The 26,126-nt window shown below is 45.0% G+C and overlaps 3 protein-coding genes and 1 long non-coding RNA gene across 9 annotated transcripts; 1 reads left to right on the top strand and 3 right to left on the bottom strand.

Moving 5' to 3' along the window:
- Positions 1–1,042: 1,042 nt before the first annotated feature.
- On the top strand, positions 1,043–25,502 carry LOC125509283 (uncharacterized). Of its 2 annotated transcripts, none has more exons than XM_048674211.2 (12): positions 1,043–1,243; positions 1,330–2,117; positions 2,222–2,374; positions 2,477–2,725; positions 2,845–3,031; positions 3,128–3,211; positions 3,329–3,695; positions 3,808–4,003; positions 4,103–4,201; positions 4,320–4,576; positions 4,673–4,748; positions 25,230–25,502. In XM_048674211.2, the coding sequence occupies exons 2-12, from the start codon at positions 1,791–1,793 to the stop codon at positions 25,410–25,412; spliced, it is 2,178 nt and encodes a 725-aa protein (XP_048530168.2). In that variant the 5' UTR covers positions 1,043–1,243; positions 1,330–1,790; the 3' UTR covers positions 25,413–25,502. The 2 variants fall into 2 exon arrangements, with proteins under 2 accessions (XP_048530168.2, XP_048530170.2); XM_048674213.2 differs by lacking the exon at positions 25,230–25,502 and adding an exon at positions 4,858–5,580.
- Positions 5,793–6,643, bottom strand: LOC147971639 (uncharacterized). Of its 2 annotated transcripts, none has more exons than XR_015604775.1 (3): positions 6,382–6,643; positions 6,231–6,303; positions 5,793–6,149 (listed from the first exon to the last, which is right to left on the bottom strand). It is a non-coding gene; the product is annotated as an uncharacterized LOC147971639 (long non-coding RNA). The 2 variants fall into 2 exon arrangements; XR_015604776.1 differs by having other exon boundaries at positions 6,485–6,582.
- Positions 6,593–11,153, bottom strand: LOC125509284 (uncharacterized). The gene is made up of 17 exons (XM_087522409.1): positions 10,241–11,153; positions 10,098–10,148; positions 9,779–10,015; positions 9,610–9,678; positions 9,501–9,518; positions 9,288–9,398; positions 9,126–9,188; positions 8,953–9,012; positions 8,793–8,870; positions 8,483–8,698; positions 8,077–8,181; positions 7,698–7,982; positions 7,520–7,582; positions 7,264–7,438; positions 6,951–7,143; positions 6,751–6,849; positions 6,593–6,661 (listed from the first exon to the last, which is right to left on the bottom strand). Exons 3-17 carry the CDS (start codon positions 9,798–9,800, stop codon positions 6,593–6,595), a joined length of 1,626 nt encoding a protein of 541 aa, XP_087378535.1. The 5' UTR covers positions 9,801–10,015; positions 10,098–10,148; positions 10,241–11,153.
- On the bottom strand, positions 24,069–25,340 carry LOC125527066 (uncharacterized). 4 transcript variants are annotated; one of them, XM_048691638.2, is made up of 4 exons: positions 25,130–25,251; positions 24,935–25,036; positions 24,784–24,851; positions 24,069–24,695 (listed from the first exon to the last, which is right to left on the bottom strand). In XM_048691638.2, the coding sequence occupies exons 1-4, from the start codon at positions 25,239–25,241 to the stop codon at positions 24,645–24,647; spliced, it is 333 nt and encodes a 110-aa protein (XP_048547595.1). In that variant the 5' UTR covers positions 25,242–25,251; the 3' UTR covers positions 24,069–24,644. The 4 variants fall into 4 exon arrangements, with proteins under 4 accessions (XP_048547595.1, XP_087382338.1, XP_087382337.1 ...); XM_087526212.1 differs by having other exon boundaries at positions 24,784–24,836; XM_087526211.1 differs by having other exon boundaries at positions 24,071–24,695; positions 24,935–25,033; positions 25,130–25,340.
- Positions 25,503–26,126: the final 624 nt, after the last annotated feature.

Here is a 26,126-nt window from a genome sequence, read left to right as displayed (position 1 = left end):
GCTACAATCTGAAAAGGCTCTAAGTTGGCACAATCATATTTAGATACCGGGACCAACTTGCGAGGATTCACCTATCTGGATATATATCGGCGAAAATTCGTTTCTGGTCCTGGGCACAGCTGAGGCCGATATCTTAGCCATTTGTTCGTCTAGGTATTCACGAGTATTCCGGTATTTCTGAGCGTAGAATGGGTGCGGAGGCGGAGTAGGGCGTGGAGTAGGGGCGTGGAGTAGGGCGCGGTCGAGGGTGCGGAGGCGGTGCTGCGCCTATCGTGGCCGGGAATCCTGCAATCCCACAGGCCCAGGAGCAGCGGGCACCCATCGGCAGGATGGCTGTGCGCAAGTCGGTAGATCTGCAGGGGGTCATTGCTGCGGCAACCCTGCTGGTCACCATAATCGCATTAGGCGTGGTTCTGCTGGTGTATCTGGGCGGAAACAGCCAGTAGATTTGTTATGTGTGGAACCTAGTAGTACCAGTGAGGTTTGGATTTAGATGCTGCCGTAGGACAGAAGCAATGTCCATATTCGAGTGTTTGTACTCGACGCCCCTCGTACTAGTGTGGTTTGGATGCAGGAGTAGGACTGATGCTGAATTCGAGTGTTTGTACTCGACCCCATAGTACTAATCGATGCTGTTTTAGTATTTTGGAAAATGTGGTCAAAGTCTTGTAAGCGACCAACAGTTGTAATGTGTTGTGCACTTTAACGGCTGCACCCTTAATGATATATGAATGTCTAGCTGGAACTGCTTATATTTTTAGAATGGCGTTCCTTTTTTACCTCCTTCGATTTTTGCAAGTTTAAGGTTGTCGACGTTCAGTTGCTTCGCCACGCGCACAATGAATCACCTCGTTCTCCAGGACCCAATTTTCTCGGGTGCTAGTGTTTCATTTTCTCGTAATCGCGCCTGTTACTCACTTTTTAGTCCTAATACAGTCATGATTGCATGCCTCATGTTCAACACGTGGCAGCTGGCATACTGGTGTGACTAAATGCACAACCCAAACCGTCCGTAGTGTGATACAACTCATCACATAGGAGGGCCTGCATAAGTTATGGACACCGCTCACCTAACCTCAGAACACCACTCCCCATCCTGCTGCCAGGCCTTGAGCACCCTTTGGAGCAGAAAGGGCTTGGGCAATGTAGATTTGGCGAAGTTCCTACCGATGTTCTTCGAGACAAAGTGGTGAAACGCGCTAGACGGAGACGGATCTGAGCGGCGTCGCCTCCGCCGGTGGAGGTAAGATTTTTTCGCAACCCTGCTCCACATGTCGGTTTTTGTCGCCAGCTTGGGTTCTTATGTTGGTTGATTTTTTTGGTCTATAGGCACAATGTCGGAGTTAGGTAGTTGTGGGAATGATTCGATGGAAGGATCCAACAGAGATGACCGGCATGCGGAGATGCGGCCGGCTGACATAGTGCAAGCCACATTCAGTGCTGATGATGGGGATCCACCGGCTGCTACATCAAGGGTCTCTGTCAAGCATGCAGTTGTGGTCATACAGAAGTTCTCTGACTATAAGAGGTGGCTTGTGGAGGAGATTGGTTTTGGAGGAATGCTCAAGTTACCACTTCTGCATAAGTTGAATCTAAAGTACAGTGCATGGCTAATGAGAAAGGTTAGCGTCAGTCGCCGAGCTATCTTTCTAACAGAGTCGAAGGTGCTTAGGTTCTAGGCTGAAGATGTGCACAAGGTGTTTGGGATTCCATGTGGGAAGCGAAAAGTTATTGGTCGTGATGCCGTGATCAACCCCGATGCCATAAAGTTCATTAAGAATACTATTGGCATGAATCGTACTGGCGTTCATAGTTTGCGTGCAGTAGAGGAATTCCTTCTCAGGGACATCACGGAAGAATCATCGAAGCTGGAGAAGGACTGCTTCCAAATTGCATTTGTTATTTTTGTGATGGGTCTTGTTCTTGTGCCTAAGACGAAGTACGACTATGCAACTATTGATTTTTGGGGAGCCCTGGCCAGTACAGAAAACATTGCACAGTTTAACTGGTGCCAGTATGTGCTAGACGCTTTGCTGGATGCTGTGAGGAAGCTCAAGAGGGACATTATCTTGAATAACTTAAACACGAACCTTACAGGATGTCATCTTTTCTATCAGGTGAGAATCAGCCCGCAATATGCATGATACAGGCAATCTGATCTTTTTGCCAACTTTGGAGGATGCATTTAATTCATCATTGATTTTGTGCATATCGTCATCAGATTTTCACCCTTGATAGCCTGCACCTTGGTACGTTCAACAAGAAGCACGATGTATTTCCTCGTATAAGTGATTTTGACGCCGATTGCCTTCGAAATATGATCATCATGGCAACTGATCCAATAAAGTCGGCAAATTCGTGGTCGTATGCACCTGTGAGTGGTCAATTATAAATTCTTTTTGGTCCTTTTCTGTAGCATAGAAAAGAATGTTGCATGTTTTACCGACATTTTCTTGCTCTGTCATGTTTTTTTCAGTTACGAGACCCATCAGTTGTGTGCTACATGCGGGGTCAGTGCCGGGAAAAAAATGTGAAGACTTCACACAGCACATCTAGATCTCACAACAAAAAAAGCGGTGGAGCCTATGTTGCGCAACCTGTCCAGACGCCTAGTGTTGAACACGCTGACGCGCCCGTTGGCGCACCAGTTCCTATTTCCGCACCAATGGGTGACATAGGACCAATGGACCTTGGCAATTATTTGCGTCAACACTATCCGAAACTGGTTGCCTTTTTTATTGTCCAATTTTTATTCCCTACGGGTCTTGGGCAACCATTTTTTGTTTGATATCTGTAGCAGTTAGGACTGATGCATTAGCAATTTCGTTTCATTTGCCTCCGCAGGTTGCAGATGAGATATCACTTCTACTGAAGAAGCACAATACCAGAGCTTTGCTTCATCTAGCAAACGAAAGGCAGAGCATCATGAAAGACATGCTGAAGTTAGCAGATGATCTGTACTCATCGCTGAGCCGACGTTGTGTCTGTTGCCCTGCCAGGGGTTTTGCAGACTGTCCGTTAGGAGGTACAGGTAAAACAAGTTTCTTTTCTTTCTTTTTTTTGGTTATCAACTAGTGAAGGTACGGTTGCTAAAGCTCCTCCAATCTTTGTTATTTCATATCATCAGTGAGCAATCATGTGCGAGAGCAGTTCAGCACCCCCGTAACAAGCAAAATCGATGGCCGAAGGCTGGACCTATCAGGGTGTGGAGGTGAATAAGTTTTTAAGCAAAGTCAATACTGCCGTTTTTCATGTAGTTCAAATACTCTCGTCGTACTGGACCACCAATGATGTCTGGCCTCTTATTTTGCATTTTTGCATTTCCAAGCAAAAACCCCAGCAGATGAAGGCAGCGCTGGTGCTAAACTCAGCGCCCAGCCCCTGTGTCGTGCTGATACAGTGAAGCGAGTGCATGTTGATTTGGCTACCCCGCACGAGATCGTAGTGGAGGTCACTGAGTTCTGCAAGTCCACTTTCAGGGCAATCGCTGAGATGTATGCAGACCTGCCCTCTAATTTTACAGCAGTAGTTTTTGGTCAGAGCAACAAAACCCTGCCTAAACAGAAATACATCTTTCAACATGGGTACGCGACTGATCCGTGGGGGCGTGGGTGTGTGCCGTACCCGCCAATGCCGGATGTAGCCGAGCAAATTGAGCACTACTTCAACAATGCGCAGCCCGGAGTGCTCTCAAGGTAAGAGATGACACATGTGTGCTCTTTTATTTTTCATTTTTCATTTATCCGGTGAAGATAGTTGCGAATCTTGACATTGTTAACTTATATGTAGTTGTGACATTTTTTTCAGTTTGTTCATCATCCATGATTCTCCACGGTACATTAGAGTTACTGGTCTAGCACTAAAGCAACAGCTCGTGGGGGAAAGGTTGCTAGACCATGAGCTAATGTGTATTATCCTCCGGCGGTTTATGCAAGCACATGCAGGATGTAATCGGGATTCCCCATATCTCACTTGGCGGCACAGCCTTGAAGCAGATTTATCGGTAAATTACATACGAAGCGCGGTGGTCCGCGTCGTAGTTACTAGTCTATGGTTATCTTAATGGAGTTACTTCTATTCATTTTTTCACTCTTTTTTGCAGACCCTTGCGCTATCCGATCATGACTACACGTACTCGATTTCCATTCAGAAACAGCTAACTGGTGAATGCCACCCGTATGATATCACGACAGCTCAAATGGTACATGAATGAATATAGTCTTTATCTAGTTTACCCCGGCAGACGAAGTTCTATGTTTTGCTGGTCTGTGCTAACTATTGTCTTATATTTTGCTGCTGGTTTGTCATCCGAACCGAAGTTTCTGTTGCCGGTGCCATTACAAGATGGGTGGTTACTCATGATGTGGGACATGATTGCCAAGATTATCCATGTACTTGACCCTCTTGTTCGGCGCCACAGCACCAACCCAGTAGTGAAGGTACGTCAGGAGTTGGTAGAACGGAAGCTTCACAATGCTTTATTCAACTGCCTGAATGAGTATTATGCTGGGTGGCCTGTCGTGGAAGACAATTGGAGAACTGTCTTCCCTGCTCTCACGGACACCAATTTCTGCAAGTAAGCATGTCTTTTTTTCTATCATACCATACGAGCGATGTACTGTGAAAACTAACACTAATGATGTTTTCTTCTGTTTTTATTATATTTTATCAGGGAGGAATCTGGAATTGCCGTAGTTCACATTGCACGGCACTATGATGGCAGAAAGATGATGCTGCCACTAACGAAGGTAACCTGATATGAAGATGTTAGGATTTTTTCTTTTTGTTAATTAATGCAAATGAAGTGACTTTGTGGATGAACCGACCGCCTCACGCTGGACCAATCTCATTGCACAGCCCAACCTAGCAAAAACCAAGAAGCAAGCTCTGTTTGAGTGCTTGAAGCTTCAGGGAAACCAGACATCCAAAGCTGGAGATGCATTGTGGGCAGCACTAGCTCCCAGTGATTCATGCTTCGGCTCCTACTCCGAGACCTAGTGGATGCGGGGCACATCTTGTTTAGTTTGGGGAGGCGGCGGGGGTTGTGTGTTGGGGGTATATCGCATTTTATGCTGAAATGATATGTTTGCCATACGTGCTTCTGTATCACTCCAACATGACCCTGGAACAACACCATTTCGTTAAATGGAGTATGAAACCTGACATCCCTTATGTATGCTATTTTTTAGCAGTAATTGACCATTCGTGTGGGTCCTTTTTATTCATGAGAAGTGATCACGTCTTAGTACGAATGGCCACAACTGATTGTAGTGTTTTCCCTGAGAACCTTTTTTTGTTTGCATGGGTTATCATGTGCCAAAGAAATATAACCTAGGGAGGAACCATTTTTTCCGTTTTCCGCTGCAAGTGAGAAGAAAAATTAATCCCATTTGTCTATGGTAAATGTAGGGTGGGTAGTCATACTGTCTCAAAGCAGCTTCGACTCTCTTTCTTCTCTAAACTGACCAGATGGTAGCCCCATGAGTGTTTGCGATTAGCAATTAGTAACACCATTCACACAAAATAGCTGAGTAATCATGAATTTTTCTTGCCTACGTAGACAGGTGGTCCACCCGCCGTGCGCTATTGGTTCACTTTTAACTTCGAATGTATCTTTAAGCTAGCCCCGATTCCCCAGCCCAGAAAGCAGCACAGTTAATACTCAGTTCTAAATAGGTCAGCCCATGGCAGATGGAAGTAGTCGTTTTCGCTTTAAGGACTTTCATATACGCTAATAGAAGCCCACACATTAGTTCACTCCCAGGCGATATTGGTTCACGGACACTACAGACTTAAGTTCAACGTACAACTAGAACTGGATTTATAAGGTAGCCCCCCACAGATCCGATGGGGTCACACTTCGTACTTAGTTCAGCATAAAATAGATATTAAAGCAGTATGGTAGTTCAGCCTACGGCAGATGAAATGCACGCCTATTTGCCTGGCTCTTGGATGTAGTCCTTTTTGCCTCCCAAAAGGTCGTTCATGGTCTACTTCTTCACCAAAAGGATTGTTGACGCAGTTGCACGATTCCCTGTCAGCATTCACTCAAGGATCTCCAGGTACATGAAGTCGGGGAAGTCACCCTTGTTGCCTCTCATCGCAACTATCTCGTAGGCCAGCTTCTTCCTCAAGTACTCCAGCTCTCCCTATGCATTTCAACCAAACAGTTCATATTAATCCTTGTCGATGTGTGTGTGTCTTTGATTTATGCAAAGACATATGCTTACATTAGTCAGTGTACGGATGTAAAGGCCGTTGTAATCCCTGAGGTAGTGCACTATGTATATCCCACTGTTTTCCCTGTGTAAGACATAGTCAGAATTTAAGTTTTGTATGCGACATAAAACGATCTGTTAGTGATCGTATAGGGGTTTATACGTCCGGGCTTTACCTCGAGCATGGAGGATGCATTCCAGTGTTGTAACTGAAGGTCCAACCAAGGGATCCAACCAAACCGCCATGGCAGATATTGTTTACACACCAGCAGAACCCTTTAAGAAACAATTTCGCACTCTCCTCATGCTTCAGCTTCATGTTACCGCTCATGGTCTCCATAGGGTCCATCACCAAGATTTTCTTATGATCTATGTCAAGCACATAGAGAGACCAGGTACGTGCAAGCCACACAGGGAACATAAACTGCATAGGAGTGGAATTTCTTTCAGTAGAATCATTTTTGCACAGGAGTGGAACATGACATGATAAGGAATATGCGAAGTAAGAAGTGATAAAGATAGGACAGCTTACCATTTTTGCCCAGTCAGCTCTGCACCCTACATGATTTTGGCTTAGCATCTCCCTTATCAGGTCCAGATCAATGTCGAACTCATGGTTCAGGAGCTCATCCTGTGGTAGCAATGTCGAATTAGTCAAGCAGGACCCATATGCATGCTGGACCCATTAGAGTTTTGCTCAAAGGATGTTTTAAAATCCTGTTTTTGTCTCACCGCAAACACTGGGTCGAAGAAAACCCTCCATCGGTCCAGCCAGTCCTTGTACATCCTGCGCTCCTTCTCTAAGAGCATCTTGTAGATGCACCTCCATCCCACACGGCTTATCTTGCCCCCATGCCTGAATTCTTGTTGTATGTCGTGCCCAGACATCACCGCAACACGGAACACAAAGTGACGGAACCACTTCCTGCAAAATGTTTCACAAACAATGAGATAGATTTCTGGTTGTTTGTTCCTTGCAAAATTTAGAACTACAAGCCTAGTTGTTCATTCGTTTTAGGGTATTATAGGTATAGAGATTTTTTACCTTGAAAGATTCATGTCGCTCCCTGTCAACATTTCATCATAGAAGCGCAGGACAGATTGTGGGGGTGGCTCGTCATGTGACAAGCCGACGTGCCTTGGGAATCTTTCACCCCACTGAATTCTAACGTTTGGGGGATCTTGGCCTCTGTTAAGTTGAGCATTCATTGCTTGCACCCCTGTTCCGCATTCATCATCAAAATCAGCGGGGACACTTTTATTCGCAAAAGAAAATAGTATAGCTGAGGTGTTATAGTTACCATCGTCCCATCTTCTTGGTTGATGATGCATTGGACCAGCTGAGCTCTCTCCTCGTTCACGGACTGCATTTTTGGCATCCACGAGTTAGTTGAATGTTAGATTACAGGCCAGAAGACCGCTGAGTAATGCATGTTGAATCAACATAGCAACACTTTTGTAAAGAGAATGCTACCAAACCTGAGGGGATCACATTCCGTGCTAATGCTGCATGGTGTGTAGTGTGCCGTCCCAACAGCAGCACACCTCCGTCATTAGCAATCGCCTCATCACCTGTCCCCCTGCGTTGTTGGTGGGTGTGCTCCAAGTGTTCATCGAAAGTGACCATCCTTCTGGGCAAATAGCTAGCTCTGTTCTCTTCAGCACTGCGCTCCAGGACATACTCTGGGCTGATGGTTGGAACAACATCATGTGTTGCGCCTCCTGGCACAGGAGTGCTACTCATAGGTATAGAGCTGTTGTTCACTGAAAACACGAGATGGAATTTGCTTTAATGGGAATCAGTATGAGTGGAGCTACTTGTAATGTACATACACTATAGGTTTCAAGTAGCAATCACTATTATTGTGCCTTTCTTCTTCATTTGTTTTGGTCCCGTCACCGGCGCCTTCATGTTCTATGATGCTTTGTCCATCGCTTGGACTTGACCCCACTGCCACTATTCCTGCCACACAGAAGTTCATTGTTAGTGTTCTTGGATGATGAGGCATGCATTAGATTGTTTTCAGTTCCATATGTAGTGAGTACGTATCATCAACAGCAGTAAGCCAACGCCTGGTTGTTACCGCTGGAGCATTTATTTCATTATGTGCTTCAGTTTGTAGAACATCACCAGCTGGAGTAGTGGCGTTGTTGACGCCGTCGGCTGCGACAGCTGAGGAAAAACCTAGGGTGTATCACCATGAGCTTTTTTACTTAAAAATGGGGTCACAAGTAGAAGCTGGTCATGGATGCGAGGCACTAACCGTTCCCCTCATACAACGCCTGGAGATTTTCAGCCAATCTGTGGTCAGCTGTCTCTTGTTGGGTTTGCTCATGCTGCAGGTTCGACTCCAAATCCTCCACGTATGCATCCCAATCGAAATCGTCACCGCGTGAAGGACTATCAGAGTATGAACCAAACGCGTCTCCACTTGTTGAGTCATCAATGAATGGCTCTTCTCCTTCATATTCATTGTTGTCTGTATCAAAAAGAATATGTCATTATGTTTATATGAAAGCTTAAGGATTTTATGAATTCTCACTGTTCAGGAAAGATATCAGCACCACACTTACGAATTGGAGATTCTATTTGTTCTGAAAGAACATTGGCATTTTGTTCCAATCCCCCCGCGTTAGCTACTGTAGATGTAACTGTCCCATTCATGATTAAATGTTAGTATGTAGTACAAAATCTTTTCTGTGACACCACTATGCGGAAGTGTCAGGAACTCACTATCAACAACATATTCTTCAGCTTGTAGGCGTAACGCGTAAGCATCGTCAGTGTCAGCCACTTGATCGCATGCCAACATTACAAACAAGCAAGAACACCTTTTAGTTCTTTTTCTCGAGGGTCAACCTTGGAAAATATACAATATAATTTATGCTGATAATTGAACGTAGTACCTCGTGGAGTAGGATCGTGCCCTGTCGACACGTCATTGTGCACATGTCCTGGCAGAATTCCAACTACATACAGAAAATAGGATAATTACAAATAAGCCAAAGTTTGGGGCTCTAAAATGTAATGCAAATATAGTGTCATCTAAAAGGCAATCGTTGCGGAACCTGGAGCAGTTCCTGCCATTGGTGGTTCAAATAGGACCCTATCTCCGGTGTGCTCAGCTTTTACCGATGGAACAGGCTGTTGGATTAGGTCAACCGCTTCTGCTGTTACAACTGCATCAGGGCTTGTTGTTAGCGTAGGCATGGACAAGCCTCCAATAATATTGTTGATTAGTGATAAACTTCGCCCCCCTCTCTGAAACCGAGCAAATAAACCTCTGTTTTTGTCTCTGCCTGTATCAGCGGGATCAGTTTTTGTTATTATTTGAACACTTGTATTGGTAATGGAAGCAACAACTTTTTCAATCATGGCAAACAAAATTACCTGATTGATTGGTAATCCCAACGCCACCCCCTCCGCGTGATAAAGGATATTTAGCCTCCAATTCAGCGCCTGACAGGTACAGCAAGATTTAAAGCAGTCAGCATATTAATTGTAAGCATTTTGATTGTAGGTTTTCATTTTTTTAGTTTTTGTCCCCGTGTCTACTTACGGTGCATCTCCCATGCCAGCATGCCGTCTCTTTCTATCTAATCCTCATTTCCGGTTATCTTAGCTGCTGGTGGTTCACAACATACTTCATCCATTGGCAGCTTGCCCAACTCTTCGCGAGTTAGGCGTCGCCTCGTACCACCACTCACTTGTGTGCCACTTCCATACTCTGGGGCTGGGATTACATCTTGATCTGTCGGATGTGGGCCACGATCTCCATGGTTATTGATACCTGGAGCTGTGTGCATAGTACATTTGGTCAGTTACATGCATAGAACAGCATATGTTTGTAACGTGTGGGGTTTTTTCATTTTTTGTACCTGTTGTTAGTGTGTTGGCAGGCGATACATGAGGCGCTGGATCCACAGCTCCTGAGCAAATCATATTCATGAGTCAAATGTATCTTCTTCAAAATAAAGTAATTTGTGCATCAGAGAACAGGACGGAGATCATTTTGCTGCACCTGTACTGTCTTCATTTGTAGGTATAGTTACAGGAATTGCCCCTGTTGACAGTGCTGAAAGTGCATTATATCGACTAGAGGGGGATGAATAGGCGACTTTTATGAAAGTCTTCAAAACATGAAAGTTATGAAGACAAACGATAGAAATAAACCTATTACCATGCAGCGGAAGGTAGACTACACTAGGCAAACCATAGTCAAGTGTTCAATGAAGTGAAAGCACAATGACTTAATAGCAGCAATGTAGTAAGGATCAGGTAGGAAGATATTATGAAGCCATACAACGCATGTAGTCACTCAGTGAAGACAAAAAATAGTGCAAACATACAATGACTTCACAAGGAGCAACAGTAAGTAAAGGGAAGGGAAGATGAAACCAGTGACTCGTTGAAGACAATGATTTGTTGGACCAGTTCCAGTTGCTGTGACAACTGTACGTCTGGTTGGGGCGGCTAGGTATTTAAACCTTAGGACACACAGTCCCGGACACCCAATCCTGAACACGCAGCTCAGGACACCCAGTCCTCACCGTATTCCCCTTGAGCTAAGGTCACACAGACCTCGCCCAATCACTCTGGTAAGTCTTCAAGGTAGACTCCCAAACCTTCACAGACTTCATTCACCGGCAATCCACAATGTCTCTTGGATGCTCAGAACGCGACGCCTAACCGGCTGGAGGATGCACAATCCTCAAGTGTAATAAGTCTTCAGATCACACAGACAAGAAGACTTAAGTGATGCCCAATTCTCTCTGGCTCTGGGTGGTTAGGGCTTTATCCTCGCAAGGAATTCTCTCTCAAAGGCTTCGAGGTGGGTTGCTCTCAAACGACAAAAGCCGTACTCTCAATCTGAGCAGCCAACCGTTTATGGTTGTGGGGGGTGGGCTATTTATAGCCACTTGGCAACCCGACCTGATTTGTCCGAAATGACACTGGGTCACTAAGGAACTGACACGTGTTCCAACGGTCAGATTTCAAACTCACACGGCAACTTTACTTGGGCTACAAGCAAAGCTGACTTGTCCGACTCTGGACAAGATTCACTCTCATAGTCTTCACTCGAAGACATAGGTTTTTGGTTAGGCATCACTTCAGTCAGTCTGACTGGTTCTCTTGGACCCCACTTAACAGTACGGTGGTTCCTATGACTCAACACAAAAGAAAAAGAATTACGAAAGATCTAAGTCTTCGAGCTCCATAGGCTTCATGTGGTGTCTTCTCTTGTCATAGTCTTCAATGTGAATATCTTCATATACCACCTTTGACTTCAATGTCTTCATACATTTTTAGTGGTCATCTCTGGTAGGAAAACCGAATCAATGAGGGACTTCTACCTGTGTTATCATGCAATTCTCACAAACACATTAGTTCCTCAACTAGGTTTGTCATCAATACTCCAAAACCAATTAGGGGTGGCACTAGATGCACTTACAATCTCCCCCTTTTTGGTGATTGATGACAAACTAGTTGAAGTTTTCAACGGGGAATATAATCTGTTAAATTGTAAAGGATAAGGAATTGTCTTCATAAGTTGCAAGGGCTCCCCCTGAAGATGTGCATATAGGTAATTTGCTTTTGGAATGCAAATGCACATGGCAGGTTGTACTTGTGGAGATCCACTTCAACTTATGATGATAATCCACTATGCATGTGAAAGTATATGAAGATAATGACATGCATAATGGAAAATGGACGTCTGCAAAATGATCTAAGTGCGGAATTTATCGTCGCACATGCGGAATTTATCATCGCAAAACAAAGTGGCAGATAAGTAGCAGACGACCATCGAGTTTAAGTGTTACAACTCAAAGAACCAAATGTAGCAAAACGAGAGTTATAAGCACGAAGCAAAATATAAAGCACCCGCCCATATGGACCCGCTTGAAGACTATCAACCTCATATGCTTCTCCCCCTTTTGTCAGTAAGGACCAAAAAGGTTTGAAGATATAGAGCATCTACTCGTTCCCATGCGGAGTAGGTGAAGTAGCAGGGTCGTTGGTGGTGTTTGGCGGTGCTGAAGAGCTTGGAGCAGAGTTGACGCGTGCTGAAGGAGGTGGTGGTGAAGTAGCATCATCTTCATCCTTGATAACTCTGGCAGTCACTGTTGCAGCAGATGAAGAGAACTCAGAGTCTTCAAGGTGTGGAGTTCCTAGCAGCACAGCTCTTCGAGGAGGTGTGGAGTCAAACTTGAATCGCTCAGTGAAGCCATCCTCTTGGAGATCATCTTTAGAACACATCATCGTTAGCCCTTTCCATGTACGGCGACATGTTTCATGGGCAACGAAAGCATTCTTGGTGGCAAGATTGCGAATGCGATTAACTTCCACCAAGAGGCTTTTCATCTTGGCGCTTCAGCCAGTCATGATACCTATCCTGTTTCTGATGAAGAGCCACAAGAAGCTCTCGGTCGTTGAGAACACGAGTGCGCTTCTTGGGTCTTGGAGCAGTTGTACTATCAGTGGCTTCAGTAGACGCAGGGTGTGGTGCACGTGTAGTGCCAGCCAAAGGATACACCCGAGTGACTGCTTCAACTCCTTCAATGTTCTGTGAGAAACTCTGATGCTCTGCATTCTGAAGACTTAGAGGTTCCTTTGCAGGCTCAGGATAGATGGCTTCAGTAGAGATATCCACATTAGGCAGAAAAATCCTATGATTGCGAGCAGATGGCTGATATGAGATATCAGAGTGAAGTTTAATTAGCCGCATTACCCATGGGGCGTAGAACTTCAAGCCAAACAGATCAGAGCTCGATGCAGCAAGTTGGCGGATGAATAAGTCCTGTGCATTGAAGCATTTTCCATGAAGAATATAGAAGACCAAAGTCTTCATTGCACCCTCAAGCTTGGCATTTGGAGAGTGCCCTTTGATGGGCCAGAGAGTTCGCCTCATGATGTGATATATGGTTCGTGGCAGATACTCAAGGTCTTCAACGAAGAACTTTGTTGGATAAGCAGCATCTTGGGGCAATGGCTTCATCATGCTGAGCATCTGACTCATATCAGGTTCCGGCCTCTTAAATATGCTCTCAATAGCTTCACTATGCAACTGACAGCCATGCTCGTAGAGATCGCCAGGAGTTGGCAAACCAGTGAGCTCAATGATGTCAAATGCATTGTCTTCGTGATGAACATTTCCGGCCATCCACTCCAGGACCCAAGTCTTCGGATCTCTACTGTACCCGCGGATGTGAAGTGTGGCATAGAATTGGAGCAGCAGCTCTTCATTCCAATGCTCTTGGTCAGTAACGAACGGCAGCAGTCCAACTTCCTTGAAGCAATCCAAAGCTTCTTCCAGACAGGGCAGACCAGCTATGGCTTCAATGTCAAGGCGCTTGTGTGGGAAGATGCGACCTTGGTTGTAAAGAATGCATGAGTAATAGCTTCACTGAGGATAACTCCAGAACCGATCAGATGATATCCTTTCCCTTGAGTAGGGGTTCCTGGAGCTATCGAAGAATGTGTTGTCTGCCCTGAAGCTATTGATATTGAAGGAGCCAGGTGCTGAAGCAGGACCTGGGAACCTTGGCAATCTTGGGATTGGCTTCTGTACCTGAGGCCTGTGCTCAACATGATAGTCGAACTGTGGACCGACAGCAGACTCAGGAACAGAAGTGACGAGATCAGTGGCTTCGCTGTCTTCTTTTTCCGTTGGGGAGGGATCCACATTAGCTTCATTGGTGGTTGTGGCAGCCGCAAGATTTTCAAGCACGTTCTCCTTGAGAACTGCTTCTTGGTGGGACAGTGGAGTGGCAACTTGTGGGACTTCATCTTCCGCGGCTGATGCAGCCGGATTGTCTTCAGAAGAGACTTGAGGCCTTGGACCTTTGCGAAGCCTGCGCAACGCGGGCGACGCCTGTGGAGTTGGAGTGGGTTGGGCCTCATAGTCTTCTTCCTCTTGTGGGCGATCTGCCCATGAAGCATCCTGTGAAATTGGCGTCAGTGGACGACCAATGCTGATGAGTTCGCTGTTCTGAGGAAGGACTGCACCATCTTCTACATTGTCATGTTGACCAATGTCTTCAGCAGCGATGGGATCAGCTGCTGGAAAGTCTTCAGCTTCATGAGCCTCTGTGGAAGCAGGCTCATGGATAGTCAGTTGGCGTTCATGGCGTTCAGCTTCAGGATAGACCATAGAAATGGGTTCAACTATTAAGGGCTCTGTGGGAGCTGCCCGATCTTTCTTGGTCTTCCTCTTCTTCTTGGAGGGGCAGTTGGAGAGGCTTCAGAATGTTTCCTCTTCCTAGCTTCAGCCTCAGCAGTCCTTGTCTTCTTGAGCTCTGAAGCTGTTGACCGGCTTTTTGGCTTCGAGCCAGTCATTTTAGTTGGGAAGACAATAGGAACTGCTTCCTGCCTTGGTGCGTCAGGTTCAGCCGTAGCAGGCTTCTTCTTCTTCTTCTTCTTTGCGGCCATCCTGGGGTTGATGCCAGGACGCCCAAGGGCCTTGCGCTTCTCAGCCTCATTATAGGCTTGCACACATCTGTCAGCCAGAATCTTCATGCGCTCACGCGAACCCTGAGCTTCTGCACGTTTCTTTACAAAGGCTTCCTTGAGCTCATGCATCATACTCTTGAAGTTCTTCACTTCCTGCACGCTGAGCTTGGCCATATGCTTCTTGAACTGAGCCTTTTCATAGTCAATCTTTTGCTTCAGTTCAACAATGCGCTGGGCAATAGCGAGTTCTGAAGCAATGGCGCCTTGGAAGGCGACACTGAGGCCAATTGGTAGCTGCAGATCTTCAAAGCTAATGTTTGGCGTGTCAAACCACTCGTCAATGAAGTTGTGGATGATGGCCACATCAAAGAGAGGCAGATCATTGAAGATTTCTGCTTCTTCTTTGCTCTTGATGAGTTGCTCAAGAGCGTCATCTGTTAGATCTTCATCACTTGACAGATCAATGTCGTCATTGCGCAGAATGGCAGCAGCAGTTAGCTCTTGTCCGGTGTGAGGCAGAGGCATCTTGACTTTCTGGGGCTTGGAGATGCGAGATAAGTCTTCGGACTGCACACTGTCTTCAGGAGGTGCAGTTGCCAGTGGCTTCGCCCTTGAGATTTTTGGTGAGGGGGCAGGCTTTGAAGCTTTAGGCTTCTTCATCTTCTTTGTCTTCGGCGCTGCAGGAGCTTCTTCTGATTCAGCGTCAGCTGCAGGCTCATTCACTGCAGTCCCTTGAACTAAGATGCGGGTGATGAGGCCTTCAAGGTTGTTGAAAGGACCGATGACATTGGATTCTGCATCTCGTGTGCCATCTGCCCTTGGTGCTGAGGGACCAGGGTTGAAGTCTAACCCCAAAGTCTTCTTGTTCTGCTTCGTTGAGTTCTGGGCAAACTGGAAGTTGCGCTTGAACAGATTGTCGTCACGACACCATAGTAGTGACGATGGGTGTGCATCAGCTGGCTGTGGCCCATGGACCATGCAGGGATAGAAGCCTTGAGCAATGGCTTCATCTCTGGACCTGGGTAGAAGATTCTTGTATTGGATGTCTCCCCACGGTCTCTTGATGGCATTTTTCTCAGCATATTTTTGGGTTACAAATCGGTATTTGAACCATTGTTCTGCCCAATATCTTCGAATCCATTGGATTCGGGTCTTGCGCTGATTGTAATCCTCTTCAGGATCTGTCTTGTACAGTTCTGAGAGTTCATCTGGCAGATCTCTGGATGTTTCTCCGCAACGCTTTCTGCCACCCTTCCTTACTGCTTTCTCTGAAGCCATAAACTTTAACTTGAAAGGCTTCAACACGTTCAAAGGCTTCAAAGGTTTTCGCTTGCTGGACCAACAGGAACTGGCTTCGGGAGAATTAATGTGATGTTGTAAGAATTCTGCAAATGAATGCAGACTATGAGAACCAAAGGATTCTCCCACGGACATGTACCTGTGACAGCATTAAGGTGCGAGGAAAGGGGAAGAGGTCATATGCATTCTCAGAAGATTTTGAAGATAAATCAGTTTAGAAGACATTGACCTCATTTTGCGAAGACATTCACTCATAGATAAGGAGTTGGTTCCAGATTTGTACGAATCCACAGATCAGTACAAGTGAGGAATCTAACTACTTTGTGAAGCATAAGTGAATATACTAGGCATGTTATGAGATGCAGTATGAGAGAGATCTAACTTGTGTGAATAGAAACTGCTTGTGGTAGAAAGTGACAAATCCATAGGATCAACGGTGCTGTAAAAAGGAAGTTTTATTTACCACACTAAGAACTGCTAGACGAAGTGGAAGATGAGGCCGAGCAGTTCGATCTTCCGTGCCCTAACTTGGCGACGGAGGACACCTACGGCGACGGCGGAGAGGACGATGTCCGCGGTTGGCGTGAAGACGGCGTCGGAGAGGTTGCGGCAGTGAAGCGCTTCGTCGCCGGCGTCGTCGAGGGCTAGCGGTGGCGCTAGGGTTCGTGCGAGAGTGGAAGAAGAGATAATGACCGCTGTGAAGTGTGTATTTATAGGTACATGGGCGGCACTGCGCTATTACATAGGTGCCCCTGGCGATTCGCATCTGAGGAACACGTGGCCATTATGCGGAATTTTGGGGTTTGTTCCACGTCCCACGCACGCCTTGATTGTTGGGTGGTCGTTCCTACTTCATGTGGAGGAATGAGCATTAAAAACGGACTTAATGGTTGTCTCTGTATCTTCTGCTGACAAGGACGCAGAAAAGACATTCGACAGTTTCAATAGAATGCATATGATTTGGAGAGATAGAATTTGAGATAGAAAGCATAGAGAGGTTAGGGTCCGATCACATTCACTTAGTTCAAAAGATTCAACAATGAAGATATAGCTATAAGTGAACGCTGTAGAGGACAGAACACTAATATATATATATCTATATCTATATAATCAACATAGTGAAGATAATCATGAAGATATGTTGAGATCGAAGCCAAACCAAATGTGAAGACATTGCAAGGTAACGTCATGAGTGAAACACTTCAAAATAGAACATTTGGTGGTGGCGTTACCCACCGTATAGGAAGTATTAGACCCAGACACGACGCACAATTATCGTGGCGCTCCGAAGTAAAATTCCACATTAATGTATTCACACTTAGAATGTATGTCTTCATTGATTGAAGATATAATTTACTTCGTGTGTTGCACATCTAAGTCATCAATATGCATAAGGGTTAGGATGTGTGCCTGATCACAAGACATTTGAGGATTCCAGGATATTTAGCTCACACCGTAACTTGCAAAATCTCTTCTCATCCAAGGGCTTGGTAAAGATAGCTGCCAATTGCTCTTCAGTATTGACGTGTATGATATCAATATCTTCCTTCACAACATGATCTCTGAGAAAGTGATGACGAATTTCAATGTGCTTTGTCTTCGAGTGCTGAACTGGGTTGTTGGCGATCTTGATGGCGCTTTCGTTGTCGCAGTAAAGTGGCACTTACTTCAGATGAATGCCATAGTCCTTGAGTGTTTGCTTCATCCATAGAAGCTGAGCGCAGCAAGATCCAGCAGCAATGTATTCAGATTCAGCAGTGGAGAGAGATACACAGTTCTGCTTCTTTGAAGACCAACATACAAGTGATCGTCCCAGAAAGTGACATGTGCCTGATGTAGACTTGCGATCAATTTTGTCACCAGCATAATCAGCATCCGAGAATCCAACCAGATCAAACTCTGAGCCCTTTGGATACCATAATCCTAGAGTTGGGGTGTGAGCCAAATATCGAAGAATTCGCTTCACAGCTAAGTGATGCGATTCCTTTGGTGCCGCTTGAAATCGAGCACACATGCAAACACTAAGCATAATATCTGGCCTAGATGCACATAGATAAAGTAAAGAACCAATCATGGAGCGGTATACCTTTTGATCGAACTCTTTACCATTATCGTCGGGACCCAGATGATGTTTGGCTGGCATTGGTGTTGTGAAGCCTTTGCAGTCTTGCATACCGAACTTCTTCAGGCAATCTTTGAGATACTTCTCTTGAGATATGAAGACGCCATTGCGTTGTTGTCGTATTTGAAGACCGAGGAAGAACTTCAGCTCTCCCATCATGGACATCTGATATTGCTCTTGCATCATATATCCAAACTCTTCACTGTACTTCTGATTGGTACAGCCGAAGATAATGTCATCCACATATATTTGGCACACAAACAGTTCACCATCATATGTCTTCGTGAAGAGAGTGGGGTCTAGGGAACCAAGTATGAAGCCTTTGCTCTTCAGGAAGTATTTGAGTGTGTCATACCAGGCCCGAGGGGCTTGTTTGAGGCCATACAGTGCCTTGTTGAGCTTGTATACCATGTCAGGATGTTTTGGATCTTCAAAGCCAGGCGGTTGTGCAACATACACTTCTTCTTCAACCTTGCCATTGAGAAAAGCACTCTTTACATCCATCTGATATAGAAGTATGTTGTGATGATTTGCATAGGCCAGCAGTATGCGTATGGCTTCAAGTCTAGCCACAGGAGCAAATGTTTCATCGAAGTCAATGCCTTCCACTTGAGTATATCCTTAAGCAACGAGACGAGCTTTGTTTCTGACAACTTGACCATGCTCATCTTGCTTGTTGCGGTATATCCATTTGGTGCCTATTATATTGTGATTCCGTGGATCAGGACGCTTAACTAGTTCCTATACATTATTCAGCTCAAACTGTTGAAGCTCTTCTTGCATAGCTTGAATCCATTCAGATTCCATGAAGACTTCTTCAACTTTCTTGGGTTCTGTTATTGAGACGAATGCGAAGTGCCCACAGAAATTTGCTAGCTGAGTTGCCCTTGAACGAGTGAGTGGACCGGGTGCATTGATGCTATCAATTATTCTTTCAATCTGCACTTCATTGGCAACGCGAGGATGTACAGGGCGAAGACTTTGCTCTTGCTGATCATTGTCATTGTTAGAAGGAATGTCTTCAGGCTGAGCATTGTCTTCATGTTGATCAGGTGCTGAGATGATAAGTTCTTCTTCAGGATGAGCTTCAGAAGGTATAATTTCTCCAGTTCCCATTAGCTTGATTGATTCACTGGATGGAACTTCATCTAGCACATTTGGCAGTTGCTCTCTTTGTGAACCATTGGTCTCATCGAACCGCACATCCACTGTTTCAACCACTTTGTAATGAAAGAGATTGAAGACTCTGTAGGAGTGCGAATCCTTTCCATATCCAAGCATAAAACCCTCATGTGCTTTTGGTGCAAACTTTGAGGTGTGATGTGGGTCCTTGATCCAGCACCTTGCGCCAAATACTCTGAAGTAACTGACATTTGGCTTCTTGCCAGTAAGGAGCTCATAAGATGTCTTGTTCAGAAGCTTGTGAAGATAAACACGATTGATTGTATGGCATGCAGTATCAATGGCTTCAGGCCAGAATTTTCTTGGGGTCTTGTATTCATCTAGCATCGTTCTGGCCATCTCAATGAGTGTTCTGTTCTTGCGTTCGACGACGCCATTCTGCTGTGGCATGTACGGGGCTAAGAATTCATGTGTGATGCCCAAGGTATCAAGATATGTATCAAGGCCAGTGTTCTTGAATTCAGTGCCATTGTCACTTCTGATGTGCTTTATCTTGACGCCATAATTGTTCATAGCTCGATTGGCGAAGCGTCTGAAGACATCCTGCACTTCAGTCTTGTAAAGGATTATGTGCACCCAAGTGTATCTAGAGTAATCATCAACAATAACGAAGCCATAGAGGCATGCAATAGTAGTAAGAGTTGAGTAATGAGTGGGACCGAAAAGATCCATGTGAAGCAGTTCGAAGGGTCGAGTAGTGGTCATGATTGTCTTCGAAGGATGTTTGGCCCTCGTCATCTTCCCTGCTTCACAGGCACGGCATAAGTGGTCTTTCTTGAACTTGACGCCCTCGATGCCTATGACATGCTTCTTCTTCGCAAGGGTGTGGAGGTTCCTCATGCCAGCATGCCCAAGCCTCCGATGCTAGAGCCAGCATTTTGAAGCTTTTGCTAGAAGACATACGGCAAGCCATGGTCCTGCTGAGAAATCTACTACGTACAGATCATCTTTTCGATACCCTTCAAACACTAGAGACTTGTTAGATTCCATTAGTACAAGGCAACGATATTTTCCAAATATTACGATCATGTTCAAATCGCAAAGCATTGAGACAGACATTAAGTTGAAGCCAAGGGATTCAACAAACATGACTTTGTCCATGTGTTGATCCCTTGAGATTGCAACTCTACCTAGACCCAATACCTTACTTTTACCAGTGTCAGCAAATGTGATGTGGCTCTTGTCGGATGGACGTAAGGTTGAATCCATAAGAAGACTTCTTTTGCCAGTCATGTGATTTGTACATCCACTATCAATAATCCATTCTAAAGACGCTGGTGTCGTACCCTACAGTGCAGTTAGGGGGATAGGCTTCACCAAGAGCATTGTGAAGCAAAAACATTTGACGAACCAATGGGTTATGAAAGCTTAGATCCAGATCAGGACTAATAGGGAGAGTAGCAAGCGATTCAGGAACGAAGTACATAGTAAGACCATTCGGGCATTTGATCTTGCGCCCTACAAGATGTTTAAGGTCCCCAGCAATGGCGTCAGACAATTTTGGTTTTCTGCTGGAGACCTTTCCCTGCAAAAGAGAGTTAAGCTTTCTTAGCCACCCACATCTTCAAGGGTGGCTGAGAAGCAATAAGTCTAAGTGCAGCATCTGAGAATTTTGGCTTTGGAGCCCTACCAAACAGTCTTGCAGGCGGACAATAGTACTCATAAGAATAAGCAGAATAGTTCTTGGTCTTATGAACATGGCGGTTTGATGAACCGCTCTCATATTCATATGCCTGAGCATGGTTTCCCTGCAAAACATTTGCGTTAGTGCGACTCAGGTGAGTCCTCTGTCTGTATGAAGCCTTTGGACCATATGAAGCCTTTGGTCTGAGGTTTGTCTTCTTCACGTGAGGTGTCATGATGACATTCACAGGAAGATTCTCCAGACACCTTTTCGGAACCCAGATCTTCTTCATAGGCAGTCCATTCCTGCAGTTAGTACCAATGTACCTGGCAAACACTTCACCATTCTGATTCTTAAACAGTATATAGTTTGCATCAAAGGATTCATCAATGATAATGGGGTTAGCACAGGTGAAGCCAGATAGATTGGATGGGTCTGCTGAAGGTTCCTTTGCAGCAACCCACATGGTTTTGGGGTACTGCTCAGGTTTCCAGTAAGAGCCATCAGCATTCATTTTCCTTACGAACCCAACACCCTCTTTCCTCGGGTTTCGGTTTAGAATCTGCTTTTTGAGGACATCACATAGTGTCTGATGCCCTTTAAGACTTTTGTATATCCCTGTTTCAAGCAATGTCTTCAACCTAGCATTCTCATCAGCAATAGCAGTGGTATCCTCAGCAGAGGGGTTAGTTACCACATCAACAGTTGAAGATATTGCAACAGTAGTAGCAGTAGAACATTCAGCAACAGAAGTAGCATTATCACGCTCAATGCATTTAAGATATGGTGGTTCAAATCCTTCCTGAGCGGGACTGATCTATTTGGAGTGAAGTGACTCGTTTTCCTTTTGAAGATCTTCATGAACCGCTCTCAATTTCTCAAGATCTTGCTTCCTTTGAAGATAATCATAGGAAAGCTTTTCATGAGTTGTTGAGAGAGTTTCATGACGACTTTCAAGTTCCTGATACTTAACGTGAAGATTTTTTATGTCTTCAATTAAGGATTCAGATCGAGTCATTTCAGCACCTAACAGATCATCGCTTCTGTCTAACAGTTTTTGAATATGTTCTATAGCTTTCTGCTGTTCAATTGCAATTTTAGCAAGTGTTTTGTAGCTGGGTTTTGAATCACAATCAGAGTCATCGTCACTAGATGTTTGATAGTGAGTAGTGCGTGTGTTTACCTTGGCACCGCGAGCCATGAAGCAATAGGTAGAAGCGGAGTAGTCCTTGTCATTTGCATCGGTGTCGGTGACGAGGTCATTGTCTTCAGTATTGAAGATGGACTTGACAACGTATGCTGTAGCCAGACTTGCGACGCCTGAATCGGACTCCTCCTCAGACTCCACCTCCGCCTCCTCAGAAGCGGACTCCTCCTCCGAGTCCATTTCCTTGTCAACAAACGCACGTGCCTTGCCAGATGAGCTCTTCTCGTGTGATGAAGACTTTGAGGAAGACTTGGACGAAGACTTTGAGTATTTCTTCTTCTTCTTGTCGTCAGAGTCATATTCCTTGCTCTTCTTCTTCTTTTTGTTCTCATTGTCCCACTGTGGACACTCAGAGATGAAGTGGCCAGGTTTCTTGCACTTGTGACACGTTTTCTTCTTGTAGTCGTGAGCAGAATCTTCATCATTCCTTGAGCTTGATCGGGAAGACTTTCTGAAGCCTTTCTTCTTGGTGAATTTTTGGAACTTCTTCACAAGCATAGCAAGTTCTCTTCCAATGTCTTCAGGATCATCAGAACTGCTGTCAGATTCTTCTTCAGATGAGGAGACAGCTTTTGCCTTCAAGGCACGAGTTCGCCCATAGTTTGGACCGTAGATATCTCTTTTCTCAGAAAGCTGAAACTCATGTGTGTTGAGCCTCTCAAGTATGTCAGATGGATCGAGTGTCTTGAAATCAGGATGTTCTTGAATCATCAGGGCTAGGATGTCAAATGAACTATCAAATGATCTCAGTAGTGTCTTGACGACTTCATGTTTGGTGATCTCAGTAGCGCCGAGGGCTTGAAGCTCATTTGTGATGTCAGTGAGTCGGTCAAAAGTGTGCTGGACATTCTCATTGTCATTTCGCTTGAAGCGGTTGAAGAGGTTGCGAAGGACACTGATTCTCTGATCTCTCTGGGTTGAGATGCCTTCATTGACCTTGGAGAGCCAGTCCCAGACCAGCTTAGATGTCTTCAAAGCACTCACACGGCCATACTGTCCTTTGGTCAGGTGACCACAGATGATATTCTTGGCAGTAGAGTCCAGTTGAACAAATTTCTTGACGTCAGCAGCAGTGACACCTTCTCCAGCCTTGGGAACGCCGTTTTCGACGACATACCATAGGTCGACATCAATGGCTTCAAGATGCATGCGCATCTTATTCTTCCAGTAGGTATATTCAGTTCCATCGAAGACGGGGCACGCAACGGAGACTTTAATTATCCCTGCAGTCGACATAGCTAAAACTCCAGGTGGTTAAACCGAATCACACAGAACAAGGGAGCACCTTGCTCTAATACCAATTGAAAGTGCGTTATATCGACTAGAGGGGGGGTGAATAGGCGATTTTTATGAAAGTCTTCAAAACATGGAAGTTATGAAGACAACCGATAGAAATAAACCTATTACCATGCAGCGGAAGGTAGACTACACTAGGCAAGCCATAGTCAAGTGTTCAATGAAGTGAAAGCACAATGACTTAATAGCAGCAATGTAGTAAGGATCAGGTAGGAAGATATTATGAAGCCATACAGAGCATGCAGTCACTCAGTGAAGACAAAAGATAGTGCAAACATACAATGACTTCACAAGGAGCAACAGTAAGTAAAGGGAAGGGAAGATGAAACCAGTGACTCGTTGAAGATAATGATTTGTTGGACCAGTTCCAGTTGCTGTGACAACTGTACGTCTGGTTGGGGCGGCTAGGTATTTAAACCTTAGGACACACAGTCCTGGACACCCAGTCCTGAACACGCAGCTCAGGACACCCAATCATCACCGTATTCCCCTTGAGCTAAGGTCACACAGACCTCGCCCAATCACTCTGGTAAGTCTTCAAGGTAGACTCCCAAACCTTCACAGACTTCGTTCACCGGCAATCCACAATGTCTCTTGGATGCTCAGAATGCGACGCCTAACCGGCTGGAGGATGCACAGTCCTCAAGTGTAATAAGTCTTCAGATCACACAGACAAGAAGACTTAAGTGATGCCCAATTCTCTCTGGCTCTGGGTGGTTAGGGCTTTATCCTCGCAAGGAATTCTCTCTCAAAGGCTTCGAGGTGGGTTGCTCTCAAACGACAAAAGCCGTACTCTCAATCTGAGCAGCCAACCGTTTATGGTTGTGGGGGGTGGGCTATTTATAGCCACTTGGCAACCCGACCTGATTTGTCCGAAATGACCCTGGGTCACTAAGGAACTGACATGTGTTCCAACGGTCAGATTTCAAACTCACACGGCAACTTTACTTGGGCTACAAGCAAAGCTGACTTGTCCGACTCTGGACAAGATTCGCTCTCATAGTCTTCACTCGAAGACATAGGTTTTTGGTTAGGCATCACTTCAGTCAGTCTGACTGGTTCTCTTGGACCCCACTTAACAGTACGGTGGTTCCTATGACTCAACACAAAAGAAAAAGAACTACGAAAGATCTAAGTCTTCGAGCTCCATAGGCTTCATGTGGTGTCTTCTCTTGTCATAGTCTTCAATGTGAATATCTTCATATACCACCTTTGACTTCAATGTCTTCATACATTTTTAGGGGTCATCTCTGGTAGGAAAACCGAATCAATGAGGGACTTCTACCTGTGTTATCCTGCAATTCTCACAAATACATTAGTCCCTCAACTAGGTTTGTCGTCAATACTCCAAAACCAACTAGGGGTGGCACTAGATGCACTTACAAGTGCTGGTAAATCACCCTCCTGAATCAAGCTTTCTGCACCTGCTGCAATTTCTATTTTTTCCATCTCTGAATGAGTTTATTGATTTGGCAAAGCTCTAATAAGTCAGCTGCTTGCTATCAGTACAGTTGAAGTAATTTCGCTTACTTACCTGACGTATCATGAACAACAATAGAACTTTGAGTGGCTGGAATTGTCGTTTCATTTGCCATCGGGTGTGCACCGACATGCGTGCCACTATCCACTGCAGCTGCTACATGATATTTTTAGTTAGGAAGACATTTTCATCAAACACAGAGGGATGCTGATTGAGATGGTTAGATTGGAGGAATTCTTTTTACAATACCTGTTGTAGCCAATGTGCTCATTGATTTTGATCTTGTAGCAGCGAATGCATCCATGAGATTTCTAACAAAATCTTTTTTGTTGTCCTTGATCCCCTGCAGGAACTTCTCCATGGTGGCATCATCCTCCCCCCAGCACGTCCATCACAAATGGAACCTAGATGTTTGATACACCATGCTGTAACCGCATCTCTGAAGATCTTTTCAACCCCGTCATCCACGATAGCCCCAAGCTCTATGGGTGGCTGCGCAAGGTTGAACAGGATGATGCCACTAGTTAGTTAAATTTGTACAAACAATGATGCTTTGGAACGGTGAGTGCAATGCAGCTTACGCTATGTATGCCAAGGTCTGGTGGATTATCTGACATCATGGAGTGCCAAACCCAGTTGATGTTGTCCTTCTAGTTTTCTGGTTTGGTCTGTGACAATGAAGGATAATTGAATTGAATAAACTAGTTCATGATCACCAAGGGTGTCAACAACAGTTAAAAAGTTGTGTGTGAGAGACATCACCTTGAACCGCCCAGGGTATCACTCATCTAGACCAATTAGTTCTTTTATCTTGTCACCAGAGTAGGCTGATAACCTCGGCAGGCGTGTAGATGTCACATTTGAGTTGCCAAAGTCCATGTTGTCCAACACCCAAATCTGAAAATCACATTTTTGTTGTCAGAAGCAGTACATAACTGAAGGTTTGATAAATTCAGTACACAGTAAGGATGGAATGTGTTTTTTTTATGTATTACCTGTGCTGATACCTGGCATCCTCCAAGCTCTATAGTTTTTTTGCCTCCACTGACATCGGCTTGGAATTTCCGTACTGCTTCCCTAAGTTTTTCAAATCCATACTTTGCAAGGTTGTAGAACCCAGTGCCTTGTGGATGCACAACACACTGTAGGATCTCATCTGGTACAGCAGGATATCTTTGGTTTGGTGCTACGACCAGAGCAGATCCCAATAAAGAGAATGCAACTGACATTGCCCTACGCTCATCTG

The sequence above is a fragment of the Triticum urartu genome, chromosome 5A (genome assembly GCF_056163025.1).
Source record: "Triticum urartu cultivar PI428250 chromosome 5A, HENAU_Tu73, whole genome shotgun sequence".
In the NCBI taxonomy this organism is placed as follows: Eukaryota; Viridiplantae; Streptophyta; class Magnoliopsida; order Poales; family Poaceae; genus Triticum; species Triticum urartu.
The sequence above is the reverse complement of the archived record's forward strand: the minus strand, read 5'-3'. Positions and strand labels throughout refer to the sequence as shown.